This window comes from Trichomycterus rosablanca, chromosome 7 (assembly GCF_030014385.1).
Source record: "Trichomycterus rosablanca isolate fTriRos1 chromosome 7, fTriRos1.hap1, whole genome shotgun sequence".
Taxonomy (NCBI): Eukaryota; Metazoa; Chordata; class Actinopteri; order Siluriformes; family Trichomycteridae; genus Trichomycterus; species Trichomycterus rosablanca.
The window spans coordinates 34451254-34477500 of NC_085994.1; the positions used below are offsets into that span (position 1 = coordinate 34451254).

Genomic DNA, 26247 nt, shown 5'->3' on the forward strand with positions numbered 1-26247 from the left:
TGGTTCTGTCTCATTTCTTTTATGGACAAAAAATAAAACCAGTTTATGATTTTATTTGGTGTTTGTTTTATTTACATGTATTGGAATTAAAAAACAACAAAATTATGCTTAAATATAGATTAGCTTTTTCTTATCTGAGAAAAAGTTCTAAGCAAACAAACCATAAAAAAACTTTTAACGTTTTAACTATGATTTATGTAGATCAGTTTTTCAGGTAAGAAGTTAAAGGCTGAAGCTGATCATTTTGTACATACATTCATTTTTGAACCATCTAGAGTAATTAAAAGGCTGAATCTCCTGTGGAATGATTTTCTTGTAGGAAAACCTCTTCTCAGGGCTGACAGGATTCCGTTTAGATGTTCAGATAACCGAAGTTAAAACCACTTCGATTCTGATTCTGACCATTTAGAGTTTGTTTTAGGTTCCAATAATTTACCACAGTGCAATAATAATCTTTTTTATTTATTTATCGTGCTTATGTTGGGTTTTTGGTCCTGGTAAAACTGCTTTGAGACATTGTACATAGCAAAAATCCATTTTCAAATACACTTGACGTGCGTTTTCAGCAAAAAGCAGAATATATAAGGTGGGAAGTCTTGAAGGTGACGCTGCAAAGTGACAATTTCATTAAAAAACATTTTTTTTTTACATTTACCGTCGTTAAAAATGTATTAATGCGAGTTTTGTAATAATAAAAATTTCATTCTGACGAAAACTAACTTTAAGGCGCTTTAGTAACCGCCTACATTAACAAAATTGATTTGCTTTAAATTAGCTGAAATGCTAAGTTGCTAACGCTATGATGCTATCTCTGATAGCATACTGCACACATGCGTAGGTACTAACACCACCATGTCTAGCGTACTACTTAGACATGTGTTTAGTACAACTGTGTCTGGTTTGGAACACTACTACTTTGGCTGCCTGCTGTTACTGGAAGGCAGAAGGCTGTGGAGGCGTTATATTATATCCTGTTTTATTTTTTATTTTTAACTACTTAGATCATTTGAAATGGTTTATAATCTGAGACGCTTTAAACGTCAGTGATATTTTAGAATGCTAACCATATTTAGTACTTCCTTCATCTGAACATTAATATTTGGTCCTCAGACTTCTTGTTATATTAAAAAAAATATCTACAGTATATACAGAAGTAATCGTGGCCTGCTGCCCTGAGAATGGCATGTTGTATAAAACTCCTACAAGCCTGTCATTACAAAGCTGTTTAAAATGTAACAGTGATAAAAGATCTTCAGTATCAGTATTGTTTCATGAGGAGTCCCGAACTGTTCGCAGTGAGAGACTGGTGGTTCCTCAGCTGATGTGAAAATGATGTGAAATGCCCATAAACTTTACCAGCAAACCTTTTCCCTGCTCCCCAGCACAGAATGTAAGTTTAAAGTCTGTTTGAGGTATCTGGGAAAGCAGGATATAAATGGAGTGTTAATCAGCCAGTGTGAGTCTGTATGAGCGTTAGGCCTCTGCGAGTTCTGCCTGTTTGTCGGCCTCAAACTCAGGCTCGTTCTCGTCATCACCGTTGTAGTCGGCCAGTTCATCATCAAACTCCTGAGCAGCTGCTTTATCACCTGCACAAAACAAGAAGCAAGATGAATATACAGTACATGACAAACCAACTGACTACTGAAACCTATTCCTGTATATACTGGGGGAAGGGTATAGGGTGCAGAACCGCATAACATTGTTGGACATTGCAATCAGTCCTTATTCATAAGTTTACTAATTTTTTCTTGTTTTTACCAAACTCTACTTTTGCATATTTTAAAGTAAGTGATCGATCATATGTCTCTGTGTCCACGTGGGTTTCCTCCCACCGTCCAAAGACATGCAAGTGAGGTGAATTGGAGATACAAAATTGTTCATGACTGTGTTTAACATTAAAGACTTGAACTGATGAATCTTGTGTAACCAGTAACTACCTGTCCTGTCATAAATTACTTTCTTTGTAAACAGTGTCTACCATAACGACAGATCTCACAAAGGGACAAGCTGCAAGGAGAGAGTGGTGCAGCTGTGTTGTACACTAGCCCACCGAATCTCAGCCGGGCGTCTACACAGACACGAGGCTAGGTCTAAGGGGATTGCAGTGGATTGGCACCCTGTCCAGGTTATTCATGCCTTGAGACTAGATTTCTGGTGGAACCAGACCTGCCGTGACCCTGACCAGGACAAACTGGTTTACAAATGGAGTCTAAGTAACCTGCCTTATAAGTTCGATGTCTTATTAGAATCCTCTCTACTTAGGCAGCTAGGTAGGCAGTAGGCAGAAAGGCAGCTCACTAGGTTTTCGAACAGACCTTAAGAAGAAGTTTTGTTTGCACCTTTGAGATTGGACAGGCGTTTCTCGATCTCGCGTTCGTTGTCGTATTCTATGGCGGCGTCTTCCTTCACTTCTTCATTTACTGCAGCATCCAGCAGAGCATCTGCACAATAGAACAATGTGAGCTGTGTAACTGAGCTGAGAAAGAGGAGGCTGTACTAGCTCTGTATCCGTGCTTCCTACCTGCAGTCTTTAAATCTTCCCCCTTGATGTCCATCACTCCTGCCATGGCCTCATCATTGGTCAGGTTGCTCAAAGTTTCATTCTGATTGGGTGGGCTGGGTGTGGTTGGCAGCTCGTCTTTGTTGGAATCTTTTACAGTTACGGTTACAGCTTCAGCACCAAAGAGAGAGAAGGGTATTACAAAAAAAACAACAACATTAAACAGGGGGGAGTTCAATCACAACAATTCATGCAAACACACACTTGGGGCCATACTTAGATAACAAATAATAAAAAGGGAGAACCTTCTATGCTACTCTTAAAAATCAGCTTAATTAAAAGCTACCAAGCATAACATGTATGCTATACAAATACCCAAAGCTTCAATCACGGAATACATCATTTCATACAACAGTTGGTTCCAACCTTCCACATGAAAAAAATCACATTACATCACAGCTATTAAAGAAAGGAAAAACAAGACTAAAAGAAAATCCTATTCTTTGCGTCGACTGACAGATTGAGGGATATGCAAATCAAGAAATGGTTTTATAGCTAAAGCCATTACAGTATAATCAGTAAGGACAGTATGTCATAAACAAGATGTTTTTTCAGTCAATAAGTTAAATAAATAAAATTCTCAGACACATACCTTTGATCTGTGGAATTTCGTTGGTTTCCAGGTTTCCTGGAGTCATTTTTGTCTCCAAAGCTCCAGTAATTTTATTCGACTCATTTCCAGCGATTTCTGAAGCAGGCTTAGAGACTGCTTTTTGAGTGGCACTGACTGAAGCCTGTTGAGGGAGAAAAGTCTGGACTAAAATGTACTCATATTTTAGGCTGCAAATAAACCTGCACCATTTTCCTAGAGTTGTTACCAAGCTGATTCCATTTACAGAAAAGGGCAAAAGTATTGGGACACCCCTTGTAATTTTTGAATTCACAAATTCAATTTCAGCCACAACAATTGCTAACAGGTGTTATATAAATATATACAGTAGTTATATAAAGGAAAATGTGTGCTTTTAACTGTGCAGCAATAGTTTAGGGAATGCCCTTACGCGTTCAAGCATTACTGAGTCCCTGTGCATAAAGCAAGCTCTATAAACACTTAGTACACACACACACACACACACACACACATATATATATATATATATATATATAGCTGAAAAGATCATATAAACGTGACTCTATTTAAATACTATTTGTTCTCGAAATGGGGTGCCCAACAAGTTTATACTATTGAGATGAAAATGAGGTCTCTTTGTGGAGCGAATGGTTTGCGTACCTGGTTTTGAGCTTCGGAGCTTAGTTTCTCGTACTTCTTCTCCACTTCCAGTTTGGCTGCTGCAATCTTTTCATTGCAGTCCTCCTTCTGGGCTAAGATCTGCGTGTTACACTGAGTCCTGCGTACACACACACAATTCATATAAACATCAACACACACAAACGGGTTGAAAAAACACAGAGCTGAGCAGCGTAGCAGACTTACGTGTCGTAGGTGAGCTTTTTATTTAGCGTGTTCATGTTGTTCTGGCATGACTGAAGCTCCTTCTGAACCCTACTGAGATCCTCCAGCAGATTCTTCATCTGGTCTACAGAGGGGATAAAAAGTACTAAGTAATGGGGGGCAATTTGGCGACAGAGATATAGCGGCACATCTGAAGACGCGATGTTATAACACAGAGTGTACAGCAGAACACAATACTGTTATTTCTATTTGCTAAGGGTAAGTCGACTTCAATGTTACCACTTAGTTTAATTAAATGTTCTAAAAGCAATAACCAACCCTATGAGAAGCATCCACATACATCTATGTTTAGCTGGATTTTCCCCCCAATTTTCTCCCCTAAATAGTCGTATCAAATTACCCTGGTTGCGTTACGCTTCACCTCTACCGATACAACCCTCCACTGCTGACTGAGGAGCTTTTCAACTGACACACGCCCCTCCAACACGTGCGCAATGCCGACTGCCTCTTTTCACCTGCACAAGCCGAGTTCATATGTGGATCAGCCTTGTGCACGGAGAGCCACACCCTGATCAATAAATTATCCCTTGACTCTGATTCTCTGATCTGATGAGGAACCCTGGTGCGGCTCATCCCACCCTAAACAACAGCCAATCGTTGTTCATGTGGCCGCCCAGCCTAGCCGGATGGCAGAGCTGAGATTAAATACGGTGTATTCGAAATTCCAGCTCTGGTGTGCTAGTGTATTTTACCACTGTGCCACCTGAGCGGCCACTTTTAAACTTGTGTTGTAGCTCGAGAATTAGCTTTTCCGAGAGAGTCTCAAACACTTATTTTAAAAATAAGTAAAAAATTTGTTAAAAGTGAAGAGAAAGTTAGAAAAATATTTATACTTACTTTTCATTTCTTGAACGGTTTTGCCACTAGAGGAAATGTTGAGCAGTAGATTCCCCTACAACAAGAAATGAGTTTCACTTACACAAAAACTTTAATATTTAAATAAACAAAAAAACTGATGTCAAGAATAAATGATAGTTTTTCTCACTTTTGTACACTGAAAAAATAAAACAGGTTTATGAACCTCTGCTCCAACATCCAGTATTTTGGTGCTGTCCCAAACCACAAACAATTATACTTAACAGTGTGTCAAATTAGCACACACATGGTGAAGTGTGCAGTATGAAATTAAAAACAGCCTCACGCCTTTAGCCACTTAGCATGCTGGCTAAAAATGGTAATGAATTTTTCCCTTTTTCGATTTTCGATGTAAAATCAATAACACTGAGGCCCTAGTGTGCAGGTACCTTCTCTTGTTTCCACACCTTCTCAGCACTCTGCTGCTGTTTCTGGTGTGTGTTCTCCATGAGGGTGAGTTGTTCGGATTGCCTGCGCACCTGTTCCTCCGCCTCGCTTCTGCTCAGCTGCTCACGCTCCCTCTCGGCCGATGCTCGCCGTACGCGGTCTTCCAATTCCAGTAGCTTGGTCTAAATACACACCATACAACCACAAAACACACACACATTTCCATTAAATGACTTTAATATGGCATGGTTTAATGGTTTAATTGTGGGCCAATCCTTGCCTGACCTCACAGGTGCTTTTACCTCATGGGCACAAGTTCCTACAGACACACTCTCATATGTTGTGGAAAGCCTTTACAGAACAGAATAGGCTGTGTCATCCGAAAGTGGGGACCAAGTTATTCTTATGCCAATGGTTTTGGAATGGAACGTTCAGCTAGCTTATGATTACTTTTGGCCATATAGTGTATTTTCCAGCACTGTCGCCAAGCATCAACACACACAAACACACTCTCTTGGTTAGAACTAAATATGTCCGTTACATTTCATAACAATAGTAATATTTTGTTCAGGCCTTAATTCTCTAACACTGAATGCAGGTCAGCAATACAATCACAATTACCCACAAGGCAATAAATACTCTAGTACAGTCACTTCCGGTTCATTTATTTAATGTCTGTTTTACCACTGCTTTATCCTATTCAGGGTCGCGGTGGGTCTGATTCACTGTGTAAAAGGTAGAAAACACCCTCACACACAACCACACACACTCGTATCTAGTGCATTTTTAACCCCAATTAACCTGACTGCATGTCTTTAGGGAAACCCACACAGACATTGCGAGAACATGCAAACTCTACACAGGAACACCCGGAACACTCCACCTATTAAACTCAGGACCTTTTTGCTGTGAGCCAACAGTGCTACCCACCAAGCCACTGTCCCACCTTTACAAATGATCTTTAATTAATTATTCAACGCGCTGGGGCTATCTACAGATATCTACTGGTCATGCCTGATGATATAGGGTTTGTGGCCGAAGCCCTGAGATGGATTGGTGCCCTGTCCAAGATATTTCAGCTTTGCGCCCAGTGTTTCCCAGTGAAACCGTACCTGCCCTGTCCTACAAATCTTAATTTGTATTTTTACTGACAAAAACTATGAATGGACCAGGTTGAACAAGATCATTTCCATATACTGCTTGAAGAGATACGCAGAAGCAAAACCATTCAGAGCTTTAAAGGTCATAAGCAGAAATTTGTAGTCTGTCCTGAATAAAACAGGCAGCCACTGTTAACTGAATCAGACCACAGTAATATGACCATGTTCTTTTCATGGTAAGGACACAATGTGCAACAAACATTTGTCTAGTTTATATTTGCCCACCTATATTGGCTAACATGCGCGCACACACACACAGGACAACACCTCACAGGTTTTGGCTGTACCATCAGAAAATCTACACCTACACTAGTCATATACATTTCAGAAGTGCTCAAAGGCCTACAGACAGAACAGCATACATGCATGATTTACATAAAGACAACTACTTTGCATACAAGGTTAGAGGAAAATGAAGTCGAATACTTGTTGGTATGACCAACTTTTACTCATCAGTTCACTCGGTCACTCTGGAAGGGTGGGGCTGCGAAATGGTTCTGACCTCATCAAATTGCTGCTCATGCAACACCATTGTGTAGCTAAACCCGAATGGAGGAGGCAACTAACTGTTATTTAAACCTTTTTAGAATAAAAACACCTACAATAAGCAGATGCCCACAGGTTAGATTAAACATTAATAAAAAGAGGATTTAAATGTCTAAATTTGGTTCACATCTATAGTTCATTTGCTCTGGTTAAAATCAGTTTATGAGTTTGTTAACTTTAAGTGTGTTCCCCTTGGTTTTTTGTTTTTTTTTACACACAGAGACAAATCCAAGTGCAGGTCTGAAAACACGCTTTTGTGGTCTGCTTAACAAAGCCGTCCTTGTTGGCTTCACATTCAGCTCTTTGGCTGTAGAACCTGATCTTGGAGAATGGCTGCACATGGAATTTTAACATCCCACAAAAAGATGCAACACTGGGAGGACCAGATTTAATAGCTGTTCTCATCGACTTTCAAATCTATAATAAATGTTTGCTAATAAAAAAATAATATCATATCAGCACCAGCAATAAGTAGAAAGTCTGAGAATAAGCAGTTGTGTTTCTTTTCATGTTTTATTACAGCTTTATCCTGGTCATGGTAACAGTGGGTCCCTTTTTTCCTGGAATACCAAGCCTTAATACAGTAACACACCCTGGATAGGATGCCAATTCATTCCCACCCTCAAACACAGACAGTCATGTCTGTATGTAAATGCCCAAACGGCTGCTAGCATCACTTGAGGATTCAAACCTTGAATATTTAGTGGGTTAGCAAAATTTACAACTCTGACACCCACAAGCACTCCTTTTACAATGAATAACAGGGCAGGATTGTGACTTAATTTATGAATACATGTCTTCTTTTTCTGTGGCTTAAAGGAATATTAAAAAAATCATTCTTTAGGTGACCTCTAATCTTACAATTGATTAAAGGTTTTTGGTTATTAAAAATGTACTAAAGAGCATTTAACCTACAAAATATTCAGTCATCTGACTATTCTGTGCATGTAAAGGCACTTAAAAGACTTAAAAGGATGTACAGTGTATCACAAAAGTGAGTACACCCCTCACATTTCTGCAAATATTTCATTATATCTTTTCATGGGACAACACTATAGACATGAAACTTGGATATAATTTAGAGTAGTCAGTGTACAGCTTGTATAGCAGTGTAGATTTACTGTCTTCTGAAAATAACTCAACACACAGCCATTAATGTCTAAATAGCTGGCAACATAAGTGAGTACACCCCACAGTGAACATGTCCAAATTGTGCCCAAATGTGTCGTTGTCCCTCCCTGGTGTCATGTGTCAAAATCCCAGGTGTAAATGGGGAGCAGGGCTGTTAAATTTGGTGTTTTGGGTACAATTCTCTCATACTGGCCACTGGATATTCAACATGGCACCTCATGGCTAAGAACTCTCTGAGGATGTGAGAAATAGAATTGTTGCTCTCCACAAAGATGGCCTGGGCTTTAAGAAGATTGCTAACACCCTGAAACTGAGCTACAGCATGGTGGCCAAGGTCATACAGCAGTTTTCCAGGACAGGTTCCATTCAGAACAGGCTTCGCCAGGGTCGACCAAAGAAGTTGAGTCCACGTGTTTGGCGTCATATCCAGAGGTTGGCTTTAAAAAATAGACACATGAGTGCTGCCAGCATTGCTGCAGAGGTTGAAGACGTGGGAGGTCAGCCTGTCAGTGCTCAGACCATACGCCGCACACTGCATCAACTTGGTCTGCATGGTCGTCATCCCAGAAGGAAGCTGACGCACAAGAAAGCCAGCAAACAGTTTGCTGAAGACAAGCAGTCCAAGAACATGGATTACTGGAATGCCCTGTGGTCTGACGAGACCAAGATAAACTTGTTTGGCTCAGATGGTGTCCAGCATGTGTGGCGGCGCCCTGGTGAGAAGTACCAAGACAACTGTATCTTGCCTACAGTCAAGCATGGTGGTGGTAGCATCATGGTCTTGGGCTGCATGAGTGTTGCTGGCCCTGGGGAGCTGCGGTTCATTGAGGGAAACATGAATTCCAACATGTACTGTGACATTCTGAAACAGAGCATGATCCCCTCCCTTCGAAAACTGGGCCTCATGGCAGTTTTCCAACAGGATAACGACCCCAAACACAACCTCCAAGATGACAACTGCCTTGCTGAGGAAGCTGAAGGTAAAGGTGATGGACTAAACCCAATTGAGCACCTGTGGCGCATCCTCAAGTGGAAGGTGGAGGAGTTCAAGGTGTCTAACATCCACCAGCTCCGTGATGTCATCATGGAGGAGTGGAAGAGGATTCCAGTAGCAACCTGTGCAGCTCTGGTGAATTCCATGCCCAGGAGGGTTAAGGCAGTGATAATAATGGTGGTCACACAAAATATTGACACTTTGGGCACAATTTGGACATGTTCACTGTGGGGTGTACTCACTTATGTTGCCAGCCATTTAGACATTAATGGCTGTGTGTTGAGTTATTTTCAGAAGACAGTAAATATACACTGCTATACAAGTTGTACACTAACTACTCTAAATTATATCCAAGTTTCATGTCTATAGTGTCGTCCCATGAAAAGATATAATAAAATATTTGCAGAAATGTGAGGGGTGTACTCACTTTTGTGATACACTGTACCTGTACTTCCACAGTGCAAATAAAAAGCACAAAACTGAGGTTTTTTAAAAACTACATGTAAGAGCACACTTAGAAACTATGCATGTTAAAAAGACCAATGAACGAACCTGCAGCTCCAGGTTTCTAGAGCTGGACACCCAGTAGTTAAAGCCGAGCAGGAGAATACAGCCGATAAGTCCAGCCATGAGCAAAGGAGGAGAGCGACCTCCACGACGACCATTCACCAGAGCTGCCATCATCTTTCTTGCCCAGAAGTCCAGTCAAATACAGTTCTAGATAAAGAGCAGACAAATATCATGGTTCATTTTCTCTCAGTAAATGGGGGGAAGAAAACCTGTTGAGTATGACGGTTGAGTTTACACATGACTTAAGTCAGAACTCAACATTTGCCATTGTTTTACTAAGCATTAACACAAAGGATTGGGTGGAGTTGTGCTGATTTGCATTGAGGGTAACAATCTGCATGTTTCTTCAAATAGTGTTTCCACTGTTTCTTGCGTAATGCTTTGCCTAGTCTTGACTGTAGTTACTACAGAAACACAAAACCCAAAAAGCTAAAATAACACATGTTCCTATAAGTGAACAGTACTATAGGGAATGGTTACCTACCCTTTTCATTTTTATTATTCATTAGCCACTTTTTGCTGATCTACTCTAAATTACTCCTACAGTCATAAAATAAATCATATGTTCATCTACAGGAAACAAACATATGCACAATTTATTTATTTATTAGGATTTTAACTTCATGTTTCACACACTTTGGTTACATTCATGACAGAAACGGTAGTTACTGGTTACACAAGATTCATCAGTTCACACGTTTAATGTCAAACACATTCATGGACAATTTGTATCTCCAGTTCACCTAACTTGCAGGTCTTTGGGACTGTGGGAGGAAACTGGAGCTCCCGGAGGAAACCCACGCAGACACAGGGAGAACATGCTAACTTTACACAGAAAGGTGTATGCACAATTAAATGCACATTCACTGTATTTTGTTTGATGTAATACAGACCCCAGTTCCAGGAATGTCCAGGAAAGTGAGTAGTTGAACTGTATTGATAAATTAGATTTACATACTGAAAGCATATTTATATATTTACATTTATAGACGTATATTAAAATGTGTAATAATAAATATTTATAGTATGTATTGTTGTTGTTGTATGGACTAGTAAATTGTTCAATATTAAAACGTCAAACGTGTAATTTAAAAAATTGAGCTGTTTTATTGTCTGAAGTCGTTTTTAATGTGTGATTAAATTATGAAACATATTAAGAACTATATGTAATTATTTGACCTTTAAAATAACAATTATAACATTACACTCGCGGTTGATAGGTAACCAGCAGCATCAAGATTTTGAATGAAGCAACACGTCAACAAGTCATCGCTAGCTGTGCTATTTTCCTACCCATATTCCGCCAAGTCCTGCCCTCTGCTCTATGATTGGCTAAAAGCTTACACACAAACACGCTGCGCCAATTACTATGAACAAAAGATAATGGTCGGAGCTACTAACCAATCATAGTTAGAGGGCGGGAGTTGTCGGAATATGGGTGTAAAAAATAAACCTAATAGTACGGTGCGCTAGAGCTAAGTCGGGTCATTGACAAGTCTTATTTACGCGCAGATGTTTTATGTAAGAAAAAAACTCACAAGCCCACATAAATAAACACGAAAGTATTAACTGTAGGTTTATGACACATAAGTGCTGGTTTAAAATATTAAACCATTCATTGTGACTATCTCAGATTAGCCAGATAGCATAACGTAAATTAACAGAACACACTGACTAGCTTGTTAATCAAAGCCTTTATCTAGTATTATAAAAAAAAAGAAAATAAGCCAGTATTTAATTATGTTCTTACCACTTTGCAGGCGAAGATACAGCAGCTATCTCAAACCATCGAGCTTCCACATATCAATAATGCGTTTTCTTTGAACCAGGATTAGCAAACACTGCATCCGTCAACAGACGCTTATCAGTTGGTGTCGTTTCAGTTGGTGAGTCGGTTCTTCGAGTCGACTCTTTCAGGTGAGCATCGACGGCCAACTCGTTAAAAACCGTCAAGCCGACACCATCAAATCCTACCGATTTACCCTTAATGAAACTAAAAAATGGCTCAAACCCATCAAAACAATCTAAGACCATCCTCCACCAAACCTTAGTTTATTTAGCACTATTCATTTATTCAGTAAGCACTTTCCAGGCATCAGCTAAACCCATGCTTGTTTTTCAGACTGCCAGATAGTGAGCTGTAATTCATCTTCACAGTATGGATAGTAAATTGTTCAAAGTCCAGTAGAGGTGTGCTTTACCCAAACCCAAACCCAACTAAAGCTTTGCATTTTGCATGGTGATCTTCTGTTTGTGGCTGCTCAACCATATTAACCAAATCCACAAAGCTTCTTATATTGCTTCTTAGAGGCAGACTTGATGATTAGTGTTCCAACCAAGAATAGGTTATTTTTACTGTATTATATACTTAAGAACGTTTTTGTGAGAATGGCTGGTGCAGCTCTTGCAGTGCAAAAAAATGACAAACTTACTCATTGAAAAGTTTGCATTGTATGAAAATGCTACCCTAAAATTCAGAGCTCTTCAATATAAATCAGTACATGCCAGTTCTATATCGATATAGATTGAATAAATGTACTTCAATTTATGCAACTGTTATCAATCAGTGCAGGACAAATAGCTAAATCCACTAGTTTGAAGAGATGTTCACATACTTTTGGCCGTAAACTTGCTCATTAACTAAAGCTAATTACATTACAATTAATGTAATTTCAATTATTAAAATTCTCACTTGCACATAGTTTCTGGAATAGGCTTCTGATCCACTACAGTGTTTATAGTGTTAAAGACATTACCTTTTAAATGAATTTTTTTATTGTTATTAGTCACCCATGATAACCATGTGTTCTGTGTAATGTAAGAAATGAGAAATGACCAACAACCATATTTTAAACGTTTATTAAAAAGGTGAAAGCCTGAAAAATAACTGGGAAACAAAATGAGACATTTATCCTTGTTGTTGGAGGTTCCTTTCAGAATCGCTTCTGGGCGTTTTCCTCCTAAAAAAAACACAATTGGTCAATTTTCAGTCGATTGTATTTTTCTGTTTTTTTTCTGCTTGTATTCCAATAAAAGAGACTGAGAAGTAATTATATGTGGTCATTATACTATTGCTAAACAAAAATCTAATGGTGGCCTAAGACTTTTGCACAGTATTATACACTATATACTAACACAAATGGTCTCCACTGCTCTTTTACTAACACTGTAATGAAGTATTGGCTGCTTCTTTAATACAGAAAAACCTCAAAAGTATTGTTTACATTTACATTTTCAGCATTTAGCAGACGCCTTTATCCAAAGCGACTTACATTACAGTTACAGTATACAGTTTGAGCAATTGAGGGTTAAGGGCCTTGCTCAAGGGCCCAACAGCAGCAATCTGGCAGTGGTGGGGCTTGAACCAGCAACCCTCTGATCACTGGTCCAGTACCTTAACCACTAGACTACAGCTGTTTACAGTAACTGCATCATCCATTCAATACAGTTGTTTAGGATAACATTATATATAGGTTTACAGGATAAAACGCATATATTAAAGCTTTTACCTTTATAACTTTGCCCAGTTCAGCTAATACTTCTTCATAGCGGCTTTCCATACTTCTGAGACTCTCTGGTTTAATCGTCTGTTTCGTTAGACTGGGACTGCCAGCGTCCCGCACCATCTGCAAAAACCTATCCTCCTACAAACACAGAAAGCCAAACCTGTATAAACCACTGTTGCATCTGAACTAGTTGCTGAACTAGAAGAGAATTCTATCTAGAAAACTGAGGACAGTCTCAGGAGTCTGAGTTAGGCGTATGATGTAATATCAACATGGTTGCTCACACCATCAACAGTAATAGAGAAGAATTGATTATCAGGGGTTCGAATCCTGGGCTGGGCTCACAAATATACAAGGTATTCACATGGTAGGTTGCATGGTGTTATGTGAAGCAAGTCTGGGGAGAGGGATATATTTCAGTGCAGCCTTAGTGGCAGTCCCAAGCCTAAATAAATAGGAGAGTTGTGTCAGGAGAAGCATTCAGCGTGCCAAATCAAATATGCAGATGAATGATCCGGTTTGGCAACCATTAACATAAGCAGTTGTTGATCTACATCTACAACAAATAGTCTATGCTGAAGCTAAAACCAGCTTTAGAGAAGAGTGTTTCCACATGGTGTAGCTCAATCAGAGCACATTTTGTTTTAATTTACCTGCACTCCTAAAATGAAGGTGAAGGCCACTCCAGCTTTCCCAGCGCGTGCTGTTCTTCCCACCCTGTAACAATCCCACAAGACTGAGAATATTAGAATCTGTATATGCATTTAAATAAAGCAATCAAGCAAATAAAACATCCTGATTTCATTACTGAATATGCAACATCTCTACTCAATATTTTGCCAAATATTTGCATCTTGTCAATCTGACTTCAGTTGTAGATATCTATTTAACATAGAAAAAAACAAGAGTTTAGTTAGTTGATGTACCTGTGGATGTAGGTCCTGATGTACTGCGGAGCATCATAATTAATGACACATTTAACTTCTTTTATATCGATTCCTCTAGCAGCAGCATCTGTGCTTATTAACCTGAAAAAATGACAGTATTCATGTTTATATGTTTATTTATATCAGCTTATATCAAGCACCTCATGCTGTACCAAATGTAAGGGAAAAAAATCTCTTCCCACACTAAACCAGTGCAACCAGTGTTTTCGTAGATGCTACACAACATTTCCGGCAACACCATACAGTATTTACACAATTTTTCTTTTGACAGCACAGAGATGCCAAAACAGCATTTTCAATAATGCCACACACCCCCATATCCCCAAAACACAACATCCAGCATTGGGTTTGCACTATTTACATATACTGACTGGTTGCTACTGACAGAGTTGCAAGAAATAATGTTAACTACAGAAATGAATGCAAACGTACAGCTGAGTCTTCCCTTGTTCAAAGTTCTTCAGGGTCTTCTGTCTCTCACCAGAACTAAGTCTGGAGGAAAATTCTGCAACTTCCACTCCACCATACAACTTCACCAGCAAGAAGAGCCTGAAACAAAGAAAGATTTACACTGATAAATGTAAGCTTTTATTATTTATTTATTTATCTATACTTTTGCTTACTACGGGTCAGTCGTTCAAAGGAAGCCAAGCTTTTCAGTCCAATTTGCATGCTTGCATATAGCAAAAAAGTCTTTATGGGATGTAGTTACTAGCATTTATTGTCCTTTTATGGAATTACTCATGTATAACATCTTATTCACACCAAATTCATCAAGATGTCAATTTGTTTTATCTTCTGGTCAATGCATCTCATTTCTCAGCAAAAACATGACATGTACAGCCACCCACACTGCTAGATTTATGGGTTCTGAAGCTAATCACATTTACACAGAGTGGTCAAAACAGCAAAGTTTATTGTCCAAAGTCAGACTGCAAACAGACCCAAGACTGCAAGTTTAATAGCTGTTACCTGTGTGCTGCTTCTCTAGAGTTTGTGAAACATAAGACAGGATTAAACTTCAGACAGAGCAGGAAATGCAGGATCAGCAGAGGTTTCTTACTAAGAGTGCAGCAGATGTAGTACTCCTGCAATGAGCAGAACCACAAATGAACTTTAGCTGGACACCATTCATACAAAGGGGAACAATTTATTTATTTTTATGCATTTTCCCTCTTTTTCTCCCAATTTAGCATAGCCAATCCGCTGCTATATATTCTGCTACGCTGTATATTCGTGACACACACTCCCTCTGATGTGTGCGTTTTCCACCAATCCCTACTTATTCTCCCATACTTCGATGGATTTGCTCATGAGGTCAAAGCCACGCCCTGATCTCTGAGATCATCCACTTTCTGTACAGGTGCCCTGGGCAACAAAACGTTGACATTCCAAGCCCATAGTCCAGTCTTTTCCTCCCAGCTGACTGGGATTTTGTCTGCTGCAGGCATTAGCCAACTGTGCCTGCTAGAAGGTGCCCAGCCGACCAGTAGCATAGTCGAGATTCGGACCCGGGAGCTCAGAATCTCTACGCTGGTGTGCTAGCGGATTAGGGGAAGCAATTATGACTGTAAACAATTTGAGCAATTGGCCTAACAATGGTAACTTGGCAGAGGTTAGGATTAAACCAGCAACCTTCTGATTACTAGTCCAGTACCTTAACCGCTGAGCTCCCGCTGCCTTAAAGCAACTTACAATTGTGACTGAATACAATGCAAGCAATTGAGGGTTACGGGCCTTGCTCACTGGCTTAACAACTCAACAGTGGTGAGGCTTGAACCAGAGGCCTTTTGATTACTAGTCCAGTACCTTAACCACTAAGCTACAAACATGTGTATAGAATTAATCAATGGCCTGCACAGCCCTAACCTGACCACATGTGGGATGAGGATGAATTGCAAGCCAGGCCTTCTCGTCCACCTGAAGCAAATTAACGCTTTTAAGGTGCTGACACATCCAGCCAAAACGGCAATGCAGAAGGACATGACTCTTAACTTCGCTCACTGCCAAATGTATTCATCAGATTGCATTTGTGTCTGTATTTAAGGTGGTGGTGTTTTGCTTATACTCACCGTTAGACCCTGAGGAAAGTTGAACCTCTCTTGCATGGGTTCGCCCCCCTGCGTGGAGCTGTGTGTGGAGCTGAAAAGTCGAGGCTGATGGAGACCCAGCTGCTGCAGTTTCTCAGGGTTTTGGGTCAGAGTGGCTGAGAAGAGCAGCTTCTGTAGTGGCATCTGAGGAGGAGACAAACTGACACACACAAACAGACCTACGTGTAAGAAAGTGACGAATATTTTGATATTCTTCAGGATAAAACACGTCAACCAGGCCGTACCTTGCTGCTGTTATTGGTCTGGGCTCCAGCCTTTTGAAGATGGAAAAATCTGAGTCCCTGAGCCGTTTATAGACGGCTTTGGTCACCTGACTCAGCCAAGCCTGTTGCATGCCGTCAATCATTCTGTCCGCCTCGTCTATGATCTGAGGTAATTAATCATACAAACACCAGTCTGAAGAATTATGAAGAAAAAAAATTGCATTTCCTCTGGGACTTTGAAGTATGTATGTGGGAATTTGTGCCCATTTAGTCAAAAGAGCATTTGTATGGCTGGTCAAGATAGCCTCAAGTGAAGCTGGTATAGGTTAAACAAAACTGGCAACATTTGCATCCTTAGTAAGAACCATTCAACCTACAGTTTTTAACCCACCCAGTTATGTTTCCTCAAGTGAGCTTGTATTGGAGTAAGATTAGTAAATGTTCATGTGGGCAGCAATGTAGGCTTAGTGGGTAGCACTGTCGCCTCACAGCAAGAAGGTCCTGGGTTCGATCCCCAGGCGGGGCGGTCCGGGTCCTTTCTGTGCAGAGTTTGCATGTTCTCCCCGTGTCCGCGTGGGTTTCCTCCGGGTGCTCCGGTTTCCTCCCACAGTCCAAAAACATGCATCCAGGCTAATTGGAAACACTGAATTGTCCTATAGATACCTAGCCGCTAGATGCACAAACCAGGCAACCAATAGGGAGGGTTGTGTCAGGAAAAATTGTTGAAAAAGGGTTGTGTCCGGCGTAAAAATTGTGCCAAATCAATGCGGATCATGATCCGCCGAGAGCCGACCCCGAAACCGAACGGGACAAAGGCCGAGGAAGAAGAAGATTAGTAAATGTTCATGTAAGCTTGCCTATATACTGTTACAACACAATCCAGCTCAAATTCAACCTGAAAGTTGTAGATTTATTTGGTTTTTGCACTATTTTAAAGTATCCTTTATATATTAAGACATAAATGCTGAGCAGATGCCATTATTAACCAGGGTTGTTGGTACATCAAACTATAAGACAACTAACATAGTGAAAAAATCTATAATTTGACATGGTTTGCCTTAAATGCATCTCAAGAAATCCTCACCAGGAAGCGAAGATGCTGTAGACTGAAGCCGTCATTCTTGTTGATGTGATCTACCAGACGACCCGGTGTTGCCACGACAATATCTGCCAAACTTCGTCTGTATAAAGACAGAACATGACAGAGGCTTCATGACAATAGCAGCACATCTCGCTGTGCTTGTGAGCACCTCTGAGATCAAATCTTAAAAAACAAGGTTGGCACTCAGGTGGGCAAGCGGTAAAACATGCTAGCTGACATTTAGAACTCATTGGTTCGAAACTCAGCTCTGCCATCCGGCAGGCTGGGTGCCTGCACGAACAACGACTGGCTGTTCTTCAAGGGGGGTGCCGGACGGGCCCTCAAAACTTATGCAATTATGACCTCTGCTGGCTGATTGATGGCGCCTGCACAGAGACGAGGGATAATTCGTTGGTCAGGGTGTGGCACTCCGTAAACAAAGCTGATCCGCATATGAACTCGCCTCGTGCAAGTGAAAAGATGCAGTCATTTATTTATTACACCGGTCAACAGAGATTTTGCTTCTTGAACACTATTGGGTGTATATTATGTATCTTATATCAGCATTTTTTTAATATTTTCTGTATATATCGGCAACAGTATGTGTCTTGTTTTGTCTTGTAGAGGCAAGTCTAGGCATGCATGTGTAGGCATGTCTGAACATGTCTAGTAAGTTCTGGCGTCGGTCTGCAGAGGCCATAAAAGCAGCTGGCACACATATGCCAACGTTGGATTGATATCATGAGTATATATGTTGATGCGCTGGTTCTGAGACATATTCAGAACTGTTTATGCAGGTTACTTAAAATCTAAGCAGTTATAACTGCTACGGGACGATCTAATATAGCTACAATGTCTTGTCAGTGTCGCAACAACTGCAATACATTCTGTTACATGAGAGGTCTCAAAGACAAACCATAAAAGCTCTTGTTATGAAAATCAAACAAATGAAAATCAGCAGCAAAACATGTATAGCTAATGACACATGTAAGATGTGAATGTCTTATAATCAATAAAACTTAATCTTATATTTAAGGAAGCAAAACCTTTACAATAATTAACATTAGCATTTCTAAATCTACCTGCTTTCCGTGAGTGATGCCTGCTCTACAGCAAAAGGTTTCTGTCCAGCAGCCATGACCACCTTCAGTCCCGTTCCATCAGCATAACTACAAAAAACTTTATAAACCTGAAAATAAAAATCACATTAAAAACCACATTAAAGGAAAAGCATCAGAATGAGCCCTGAGAGGGACAAAAATATTAAAGAGATAAAGAATGTTAGGGGGAACCTGCTGAGCGAGCTCTTTGGTGGGCAACACAGCCAGGGCACGAACTTCACACACCACTCGCGTCATCAGTGCCTGTTGTGAAAAAAGTATTTTCACTGAACTGGAAGGAACTGAAGGATTTAATGTCCAACAAGGTCATGATCAGGTGTCCATGTGGTTTTGGTAATATTTGGTAATATCAAAAATCGTGTAGTGTGAACTAGGCATTAGTGTATTGGGCATATGTAGTCTTTGTCTTTCACTGTTGTACTTTGGGCATTCGGATATGCTCTATGGTGATTGGTATTTGTCATTCTTCACAAAGTCTGAGGTCTTTCCCTAGTATTAAGTAAGTGTTGGTTTGTCAATCTGGAATGGCCTATTCTACACCTAGTGTAGATAACTTGGTCTGTAAGTTTTCCATTATGTATTTTGGTTTATTTCTGACATTGGGGTAAATCTTGTGTAGTTTATTATTTGTTTGTGTGTTACAATGTAGTCGTTTATGAGGGGGTTTGATGTCTGTTGGTGGAAGCTTGAGGTCAAGAGTTCTTCCTCTTTCCAACTGGTCAGCTTTTTCATTTCCTGATATTCCACAATGCCCAGGTATCCAGCATAGTCTAATATCAAACTTTCCATCTGTGAGTTCTTTTATGGTGCTCTGTATTTTTTAGATGACAAATTAAAGGAAAACCTAAAAATAAAGTATTGGTAAAAAATACTTGTTTAGATGCTTCTTCAAAGTAAGAATAATTTGCTAGCATGATTTGGATTTATTTGTCCTCCTGGACTGGAGGATCACTGCAAATAAAGATGTAATGTATCATTACAACTAATCATCTGATTTGATGGAAGATTAAGATCCTAACAGGATGCCCACATTGCCCACATCTATGGGAGTCAAATAAAGTTTTGCTAGGTATGAACATAATGTGAATCGAGGTGTCCAAACTTTTCATGTTGGGGGCCAGATTGAGTAAAAATATGCAAACACAGGCCACAGACTCTTCTGTAATTAAACAAATACAAATACACTATAATAGACCTACTAGATTACTAACAATTACACTTTGACAGCGTTGAGTGAGTTTTGGCAATTGGAACTTTGATCCATCTTCCAGTAGTTCTAGAAAACTCTGGAACTGTAATGACAAGACATGCTAAAGCTCTTCTGGTGGCCCAATACCTTCTTAAGACACTTTAGTGAGTTTTTTCCTTTAATGTGTCACACACCTGTATATCTACATTTACACGAACCTAATACAGTTGCTTTTGTGTCTATTGTTTTACCTGTACGACAGGAATAACAAACACCAATGTCTTTCCACTTCCTGTAGGAGCAGAGACACACATATCTCTGGGTCTGTAACCACCTCGACCAATCAGCAGCCCTGAATTAACACTCTCCAGAATGGCAGGAATCACCTCAGCTTGTACTAAACGTGGAAGTACAATGAGGTAAAATAAACAATAACATGTAATAGCTACTGATGCCGTTCAGTGGAACGGGTCTTTTTTTATTACAGGAGCTACCTGGAAAGAAGCTCTGGATCCCATTGGCTTCCAGTTTCTTCCTAAGCATGGAACAAATTTCCACCACATCACTGAGAGGAACCAAATTGCTCCTAATGTCTCTTTCAATTACATCCGGCTCTGCCAGCCATTTAGGAAGCACCCGCTGGACCTAAATGACAGAACAAAAGCAGAACATATTTCCAAATAAAGCACAGAAATACACCATACAGCCAAAATTACACATGTTTATAATATGTGTAGCTGAAACACTTGAAATCATTAATTAGAAGCAGTGTCTAAAAACTTTTGGCCATTGAATGTTCTCAGATTAATACAATGGTTTTATATATGCCTGTATTGGAAGATTAGTTACCTTTTGGGCTGATTTCGCCTCAAATCCACCCAGGATGTGAAAGCTGGAGCTGGCTGGGCTTTTTCCTGACTCTGTGTTCAACCGGTCTGTTTGAACATCTGCAGATCTTTGGGATTCAGTCTCATCTAACGGTCCAGTGGAGGCTGCAGATGCAGCGTTTTCTGTAATCAGTTATATACAAGCATGGTTTAAAGCATGAAAACATGAAAATGTAATTTCTCAATTTATTTTAGACATTTTAGGCATTACGTTTTTAATTTTAAAGTAGATATTCAGTATTTCTATAGACACAAATAATTAGTATATTAAATAACAACTGTATGAGGTGTATAGCCTCCCTAGTATACAGTCCCTGACAGAAGTCTTGTCACGTAAGGACATAGTAACTTAAAATGGTATATAACTTTATTTGTAATCAATCAATTGTTACAATAAATGGTTCACTTTAATGCCAAGGGCTTTCACATTAATAACTGGGTGCAAAATGAAACTGTCAAAAAGTGTCCTGATGTCCACAGCTTGGTAAAGCCCATAACATCTGTTTTTGCAAGGACAAAAGTCTTGTCGTGTCTTTAAATGATTCAACCAATCACAGATTAGAGCTTCACCTGGGACAAATAATGTAATTAACACATTCCCAGGTGTGTATAAAAAGAACCCCAGCACACCAGACTTTCATGTGAAGTGCAACCTGACCTCTGACAACATGCCAAAGATTCAACCATAAACCAAAGTGCTGATCATCAAGACCTTGAAGACCAAGTCTGCTGCTGAGGTGGCAGACATCTTTAATGTATCCAAACGTCAAGTGGAGAGAATAAGAAAAAGATTTCAAGAAACTGGGGACGTTCATGACAAGCCCAGGTCAGGCAGACCCCTTAAGACAACTGTTCGAGAGGACCGTTTGTTGCTTCGACAGTCTAGGGCCAGCCCTTTTTCAACTGCAGCGGAGCTACATGAGAACTGGTCACCAGAAAACGCTGTATCTACAAGAACAGTTTGTCGAATTCTTTCACGTAGTGGTCTTCATGGCCGAATTAGTGCTCAGAAACCAGCATTAAACAGAAGACAACAAAAAAATCGTGTCGCATTTGCCACGGCCCACAGCTTGCAGAAAGGATGGAGTGGAAAAGTGGCAGAAGGTTGATTTTTCTGATGAATCATCCATTGAACTGCATCTCAATCGCCGCAAATACTGCAGAAGACCTGTTGGAACCTGCATGGACCCAAGATTCACCCAGAAAACAGTCAAGTTTGGTGGAGGAAAAATCATGGTTTGGGGTTACATCCAGTATGGGGGTGTCCGAGAGCTCTGCAGAGTGGATGGCAACATCAACAGCCTGAAGCATCAAGACATTCTTGCTGCCCATTACATTCCAAACCACAAGAGAGGGCAAATTCTGCAGCAGGATGGCGCTCCTTCTCATACTTCAGCATCCACATCAAAGTTCCTGAAAGCAAAGAAGATCAAGGTGCTCCAGGATTGGCCAGCCAGTCACCAGACATGAACATTATTGAGCATGTCTGGGGTAAGATGAAGGAGGAGGCTTGGAAGATGAAACCAAAAAATCTTGATGAACTCTGGGAGTCCTGCAAGACTGCTTTCTTTGCCATTCCAGATGACTTCATCAATAAGTTATTTGAGTCATTGCCAAGACGTATGGATGCAGTCCTCCAAGCCCATGGAAGTCATACACGATATAAATTATTTTTTCCAAGGCACCATGACTTTATGTTCTAATGTTATTGTAGCATGTTTGTGTATTCAAAATAAAGTATATGTATAATTTCAACATTATTTTTGTATACAACAAGACTTATGTCCAAGCAAAATCTGACCTTTCTGTCCTAATTAAATGATAAAACTCAATGAATGATACAAAACTTTCTTTTGTTATAATAAGCATAATCTAGAGGGATTTGCCTTTCATATAAGCCAGTTCTGATTTCAATTGATCAACTACAAGTCAAGTTATTATTTGTTGTTCCTACAACTTGGATAAGCGACAAGACTTCTGTCAGGGACTGTACAAAATTTGTTAATTTAATAATTACCTGTATCTTGTTTTTCCTTTTCTGTATTACTGTCGTTTTTTACATCTTTTGTCTTTTTTTTCCTCTTGGGCTTGTCATTCGTACCCGAATCTGTGTGCTCCTCAGAGATAGTAATGTCCTCAGCATCCTCTTGTTCTTTCAGATCTGCCTTCCTCTTCTTCTTAAATTGTTTTTTCTGTTTTTCGTGCTGGTTAAGTGTTTGTTTATTCTGCCCTGCATCACACTGCTGATCTGTGTCATTGATATGTGATTCTTCTTTAGTAGTTAGACTCTGTTGTCTGGCTTTTGCTCGTTCCTGGAGCTTGGATAGCAAGGCTTTGGACCGTGACTCATTGTTTGATTTATTCTCCTCCTCATCTCCCAGATATCTGAGGAAGCATAGAGGAACATGTGCTGTTATATTCAACAGAGCTGTAAATGTCATACATTGTATATTTTCCTTCATAAACACACTTTACTTGTCTAATTTTCTAGATCTTCTCAATATCAGTCAGGTGTGTTTAATCTGGAAAAGCACAAATGTTTTTATGCATCAGCCCAATAACAGTAATAGAGAAATGTTTATAGGATTGGTTAACATTTCATTACTGATATCTTTGTACTCCATCAGCAACCTCAAAACAGTATCTTTGTACTATGACTTCATGATAATATCATGTTATAATGTAACTAAACAAACACCAGTAGCCTGCTGGTGGCAAAGGGCTTTTAAGAAAGTCACAGCACAGTTTTTTGCCCATCTATGTATTTATTAAGTTGAGGTTTGTCCATTTTATATTTGAATACGGTCTTAATATGTTAAATAACATTTGTTTATATTTTTATATCTTTGAAGAATAAAACCTAATGGCAACATTTAGGTAAGTTTTGTAGGTTTCCAGAATGTTATAGAAACATAAGTTTATATCTTAAAAGACCAGCCTGACCAGCATTAAAACCATATAAAACTATCAAAGACCAGCCTGACCAGCATTAAAACCCTATAAAACTATCAAAGACCAGCCTGATCAGCATTAAACACCCTATTTGACCATCAAAGACCAGTGTGACCAACATTACAAACCATATAAAACCATCAAAAACAGTCTGATCAGCATTAAAATCCTATAAAACATCAAATATCAATCTTACTAGCATTATAAACCCTGTAAAACCATCAAATACCAACCTGACCAGCATTAACAACTCTATAAACTATCAAAGACCAGCCTGACCAGCATTAAACACCCTATACTACCATCAAAGACCAGTGTGACCAACATTACAAACCATATAAAACCATCAAAAACTGATCAGCATTAAAATCCTATAAAAACATCAAAGATCAATCTGACAAGCATTAAAAATCCTACAAAACCAACAAATACCAGTTTGACCAGCATTAAAAGCCCTATAAAACCTAAACCCAGCCTGACAAGCATTACAAACCCTATAAAACAAAGACCAGCATTAAAAACCCTTTACAACCATTACAGATCAATCTGTCAAGCATTTAAAACCTTACAAACTCAACAAATACCAGTCTGACCAGCATTAAACCTCAGATATGCCAAATACTATAGTATCTTCAGTATTTTAAGTATCATGATTATATTGTGCTTACATTAGCTGTTAGATATTTAATCACATGCGGGTGCAGTCTTTCACAAGGCTGTATTAGTAACTAAAATGTCAATACAGTGCTATTCTGAGCCAAAAATAAAACTATATAATAATTTATATGGATAAATAAATGCGATTAAAGCAGCACATACCTGTTAATCATGAAGAGAGCCATAACAGCAGCAAAGTCTCTCAACTACAGCAGAAATACAAGTTTACTATCCGGATCAGTAAAAGACTGAGCGCATTGGAAACCGCACTAAAAACAAACACGATCGCGTTTATTTTAGAATTACAACAGCGCACAAAAACACCCGCAGTGCATTTAAAGTCAAGTTACAAATACGATCTAATTCTGCATAACAGCAGCCATGTGAGGCTGACAGTCGCACAATGATTACAGAACACAGAAGGCGCAAGTTGATGACGTAGACGAATAGCTTTTACCCTGCCTCACCGAGATACTTTGTAGTCGTGGTGTGCGATAAATAATTCATACACCATAACTATTATCATTATTATTAAAGATATACAATAAAGACCTGTGCAGTACACTAACTATACGAAAGACAATACAGCTGTGAGTTAATATCCAAGGCCAACAACGCAGGTTAGCCTAGTCGCATTAGTCGTGTTAGCATTTCTGTTTCTGTAATCACTCTGTATTTAAAACTCTATTATATTAATATTGTAATAAATTTTTGTAAGTAGCTGCTCTCAGAAGGACTGTAGATAAATTCAGATGTTTAAAGCGGTGAGAACTTGTTTTGGGTGCTTTACTTTCCAGTCAAATGTTAGCAACTAACTCATACCACGTAGTTGTGGTTGCTGGGTGAATAAATATGTAAGTTTTAAATAGAAAACGAATATATGTTATCCTTGTTCATTTAGATTTATAAATAGATACAAATCTGTTTACATTTATAAGCACAAAGTCAAAAGAAAAGAGCATTTATACACCAAAACAAACGAGCAGAATGGGAGCCTCACTACGCATGCGCAGACGAAATGAGAGCGTCACTACGCATGCGCAGACCCAAGAAACTTGCGTAGGTTGAATTTGCGTAAGATGCGCAAAGTGCGTTCGTACTTTACGTACATATAATTTACAGTATCATTTTCATAAAATTTACCCTATTTCTGCATGTGAAATGCAAAATATTCAAAAACTTACAATCTTCTGTCAGAAATGAAAGAAAAACGAAATAAATATTAATTAGATCCAAGAGAAAGTTTCAGCAGGGAGATTGATATACACTTCTGCTAGCTTTAAGTGGCATCGAGGACACGAAACACAACCATGGACTAACATTAAATGTGGTTTGCATTATTTCTTCTTCTGACGATAATTAGGCTACATTTGTTGGCAGAGTTGGCGGAATACTGACTCCGAGTTGAGCAGAAAAACACTGGAACGAATGAGTCGAAGCACTCTTCTTTATTGAACAACGTAGAACATCTTTAGTAAACATAAATACATATTACAGCAGTCCCGCACACGTTATAAACGCAGAACATTCCCGCATGCTCTCACTTCACACACCGGACTAAACAAGAACAACAAACGTGACTGGCGCATGCGTATTTCCACTCATGTAAGCACTGATGGTCGCGTTACTCTAATCTGACCACATTTTTCAGTAACGAGTAATCTAACGCGTTACTATTTCCAATCCAGTAATCAGATTAAAGTTACTTATCCAAGTTACTGTGCGTTACTATTTTTGTAATTTTCCTTAGTAAAAACATATATTTTTGCTTTCTTCTTGCGTCTCGGGGAGTGACGTCTGTCCTATGCGACAACTAAGTCACGGGCTGCATCCGGAATCGCATACTTACAGAGTCTGTACTAGATTGGAGGAAGTATGCACTACTCGGCTGGTAAAGAAGTACATCTTACCAACGT

At 39.4% G+C, this 26247-nt stretch overlaps 2 protein-coding genes across 3 annotated transcripts; both read right to left on the reverse strand.

Annotated features, from left to right (window-relative positions):
* Positions 1–3: 3 nt before the first annotated feature.
* On the reverse strand, positions 4–11522 carry golm1 (golgi membrane protein 1). Of its 2 annotated transcripts, none has more exons than XM_062999279.1 (10): positions 11428–11522; positions 9660–9824; positions 5297–5458; positions 4872–4926; positions 3996–4098; positions 3792–3909; positions 3153–3294; positions 2522–2671; positions 2340–2441; positions 4–1586 (listed from the first exon to the last, which is right to left on the reverse strand). In XM_062999279.1, exons 2-10 carry the CDS (start codon positions 9789–9791, stop codon positions 1474–1476), a joined length of 1077 nt encoding a protein of 358 aa, XP_062855349.1. In that variant the 5' UTR covers positions 9792–9824; positions 11428–11522; the 3' UTR covers positions 4–1473. The 2 variants fall into 2 exon arrangements, with proteins under 2 accessions (XP_062855349.1, XP_062855348.1); XM_062999278.1 differs by having other exon boundaries at positions 5279–5458.
* Positions 11523–12520: 998 nt separating this feature from the next.
* Positions 12521–24685, reverse strand: ddx51 (DEAD (Asp-Glu-Ala-Asp) box polypeptide 51). Its single transcript, XM_062998622.1, has 16 exons — positions 24494–24685; positions 22740–23107; positions 20685–20845; positions 20330–20480; positions 20087–20232; positions 18818–18889; positions 18608–18714; positions 17529–17625; positions 16466–16608; positions 16203–16380; positions 15103–15218; positions 14563–14679; positions 14110–14211; positions 13837–13900; positions 13187–13321; positions 12521–12637 (listed from the first exon to the last, which is right to left on the reverse strand). The coding sequence occupies exons 1-16, from the start codon at positions 24514–24516 to the stop codon at positions 12611–12613; spliced, it is 2007 nt and encodes a 668-aa protein (XP_062854692.1). The 5' UTR covers positions 24517–24685; the 3' UTR covers positions 12521–12610.
* Positions 24686–26247: the final 1562 nt, after the last annotated feature.

Excerpts from the sequence above, each read along its gene's own strand:
- golm1 (XM_062999278.1), bottom strand. The coding sequence starts at position 9,791 with ATGATGGCAGCTCTGGTGAATGGTCGTCGTGGAGGTCGCTCTCCTCCT. Across the intron at positions 4,927-5,278 it reads AGGTGTGGAAACAAGAGAAG|GGGAATCTACTGCTCAACAT; the intron begins GTACCTGCACAC and ends TTCTTGTTGTAG. Across the intron at positions 2,442-2,521 it reads GGAAGATTTAAAGACTGCAG|ATGCTCTGCTGGATGCTGCA; the intron begins GTAGGAAGCACG and ends TCTATTGTGCAG.
- ddx51 (XM_062998622.1), bottom strand. The coding sequence starts at position 24,516 with ATGGCTCTCTTCATGATTAACAG. Across the intron at positions 16,609-17,528 it reads TACAGCATCTTCGCTTCCTG|ATCATAGACGAGGCGGACAG; the intron begins GTGAGGATTTCT and ends TAATTACCTCAG. Across the intron at positions 16,381-16,465 it reads AGACCAATAACAGCAGCAAG|TTTGTCTCCTCCTCAGATGC; the intron begins GTACGGCCTGGT and ends TGTGTGTGTCAG.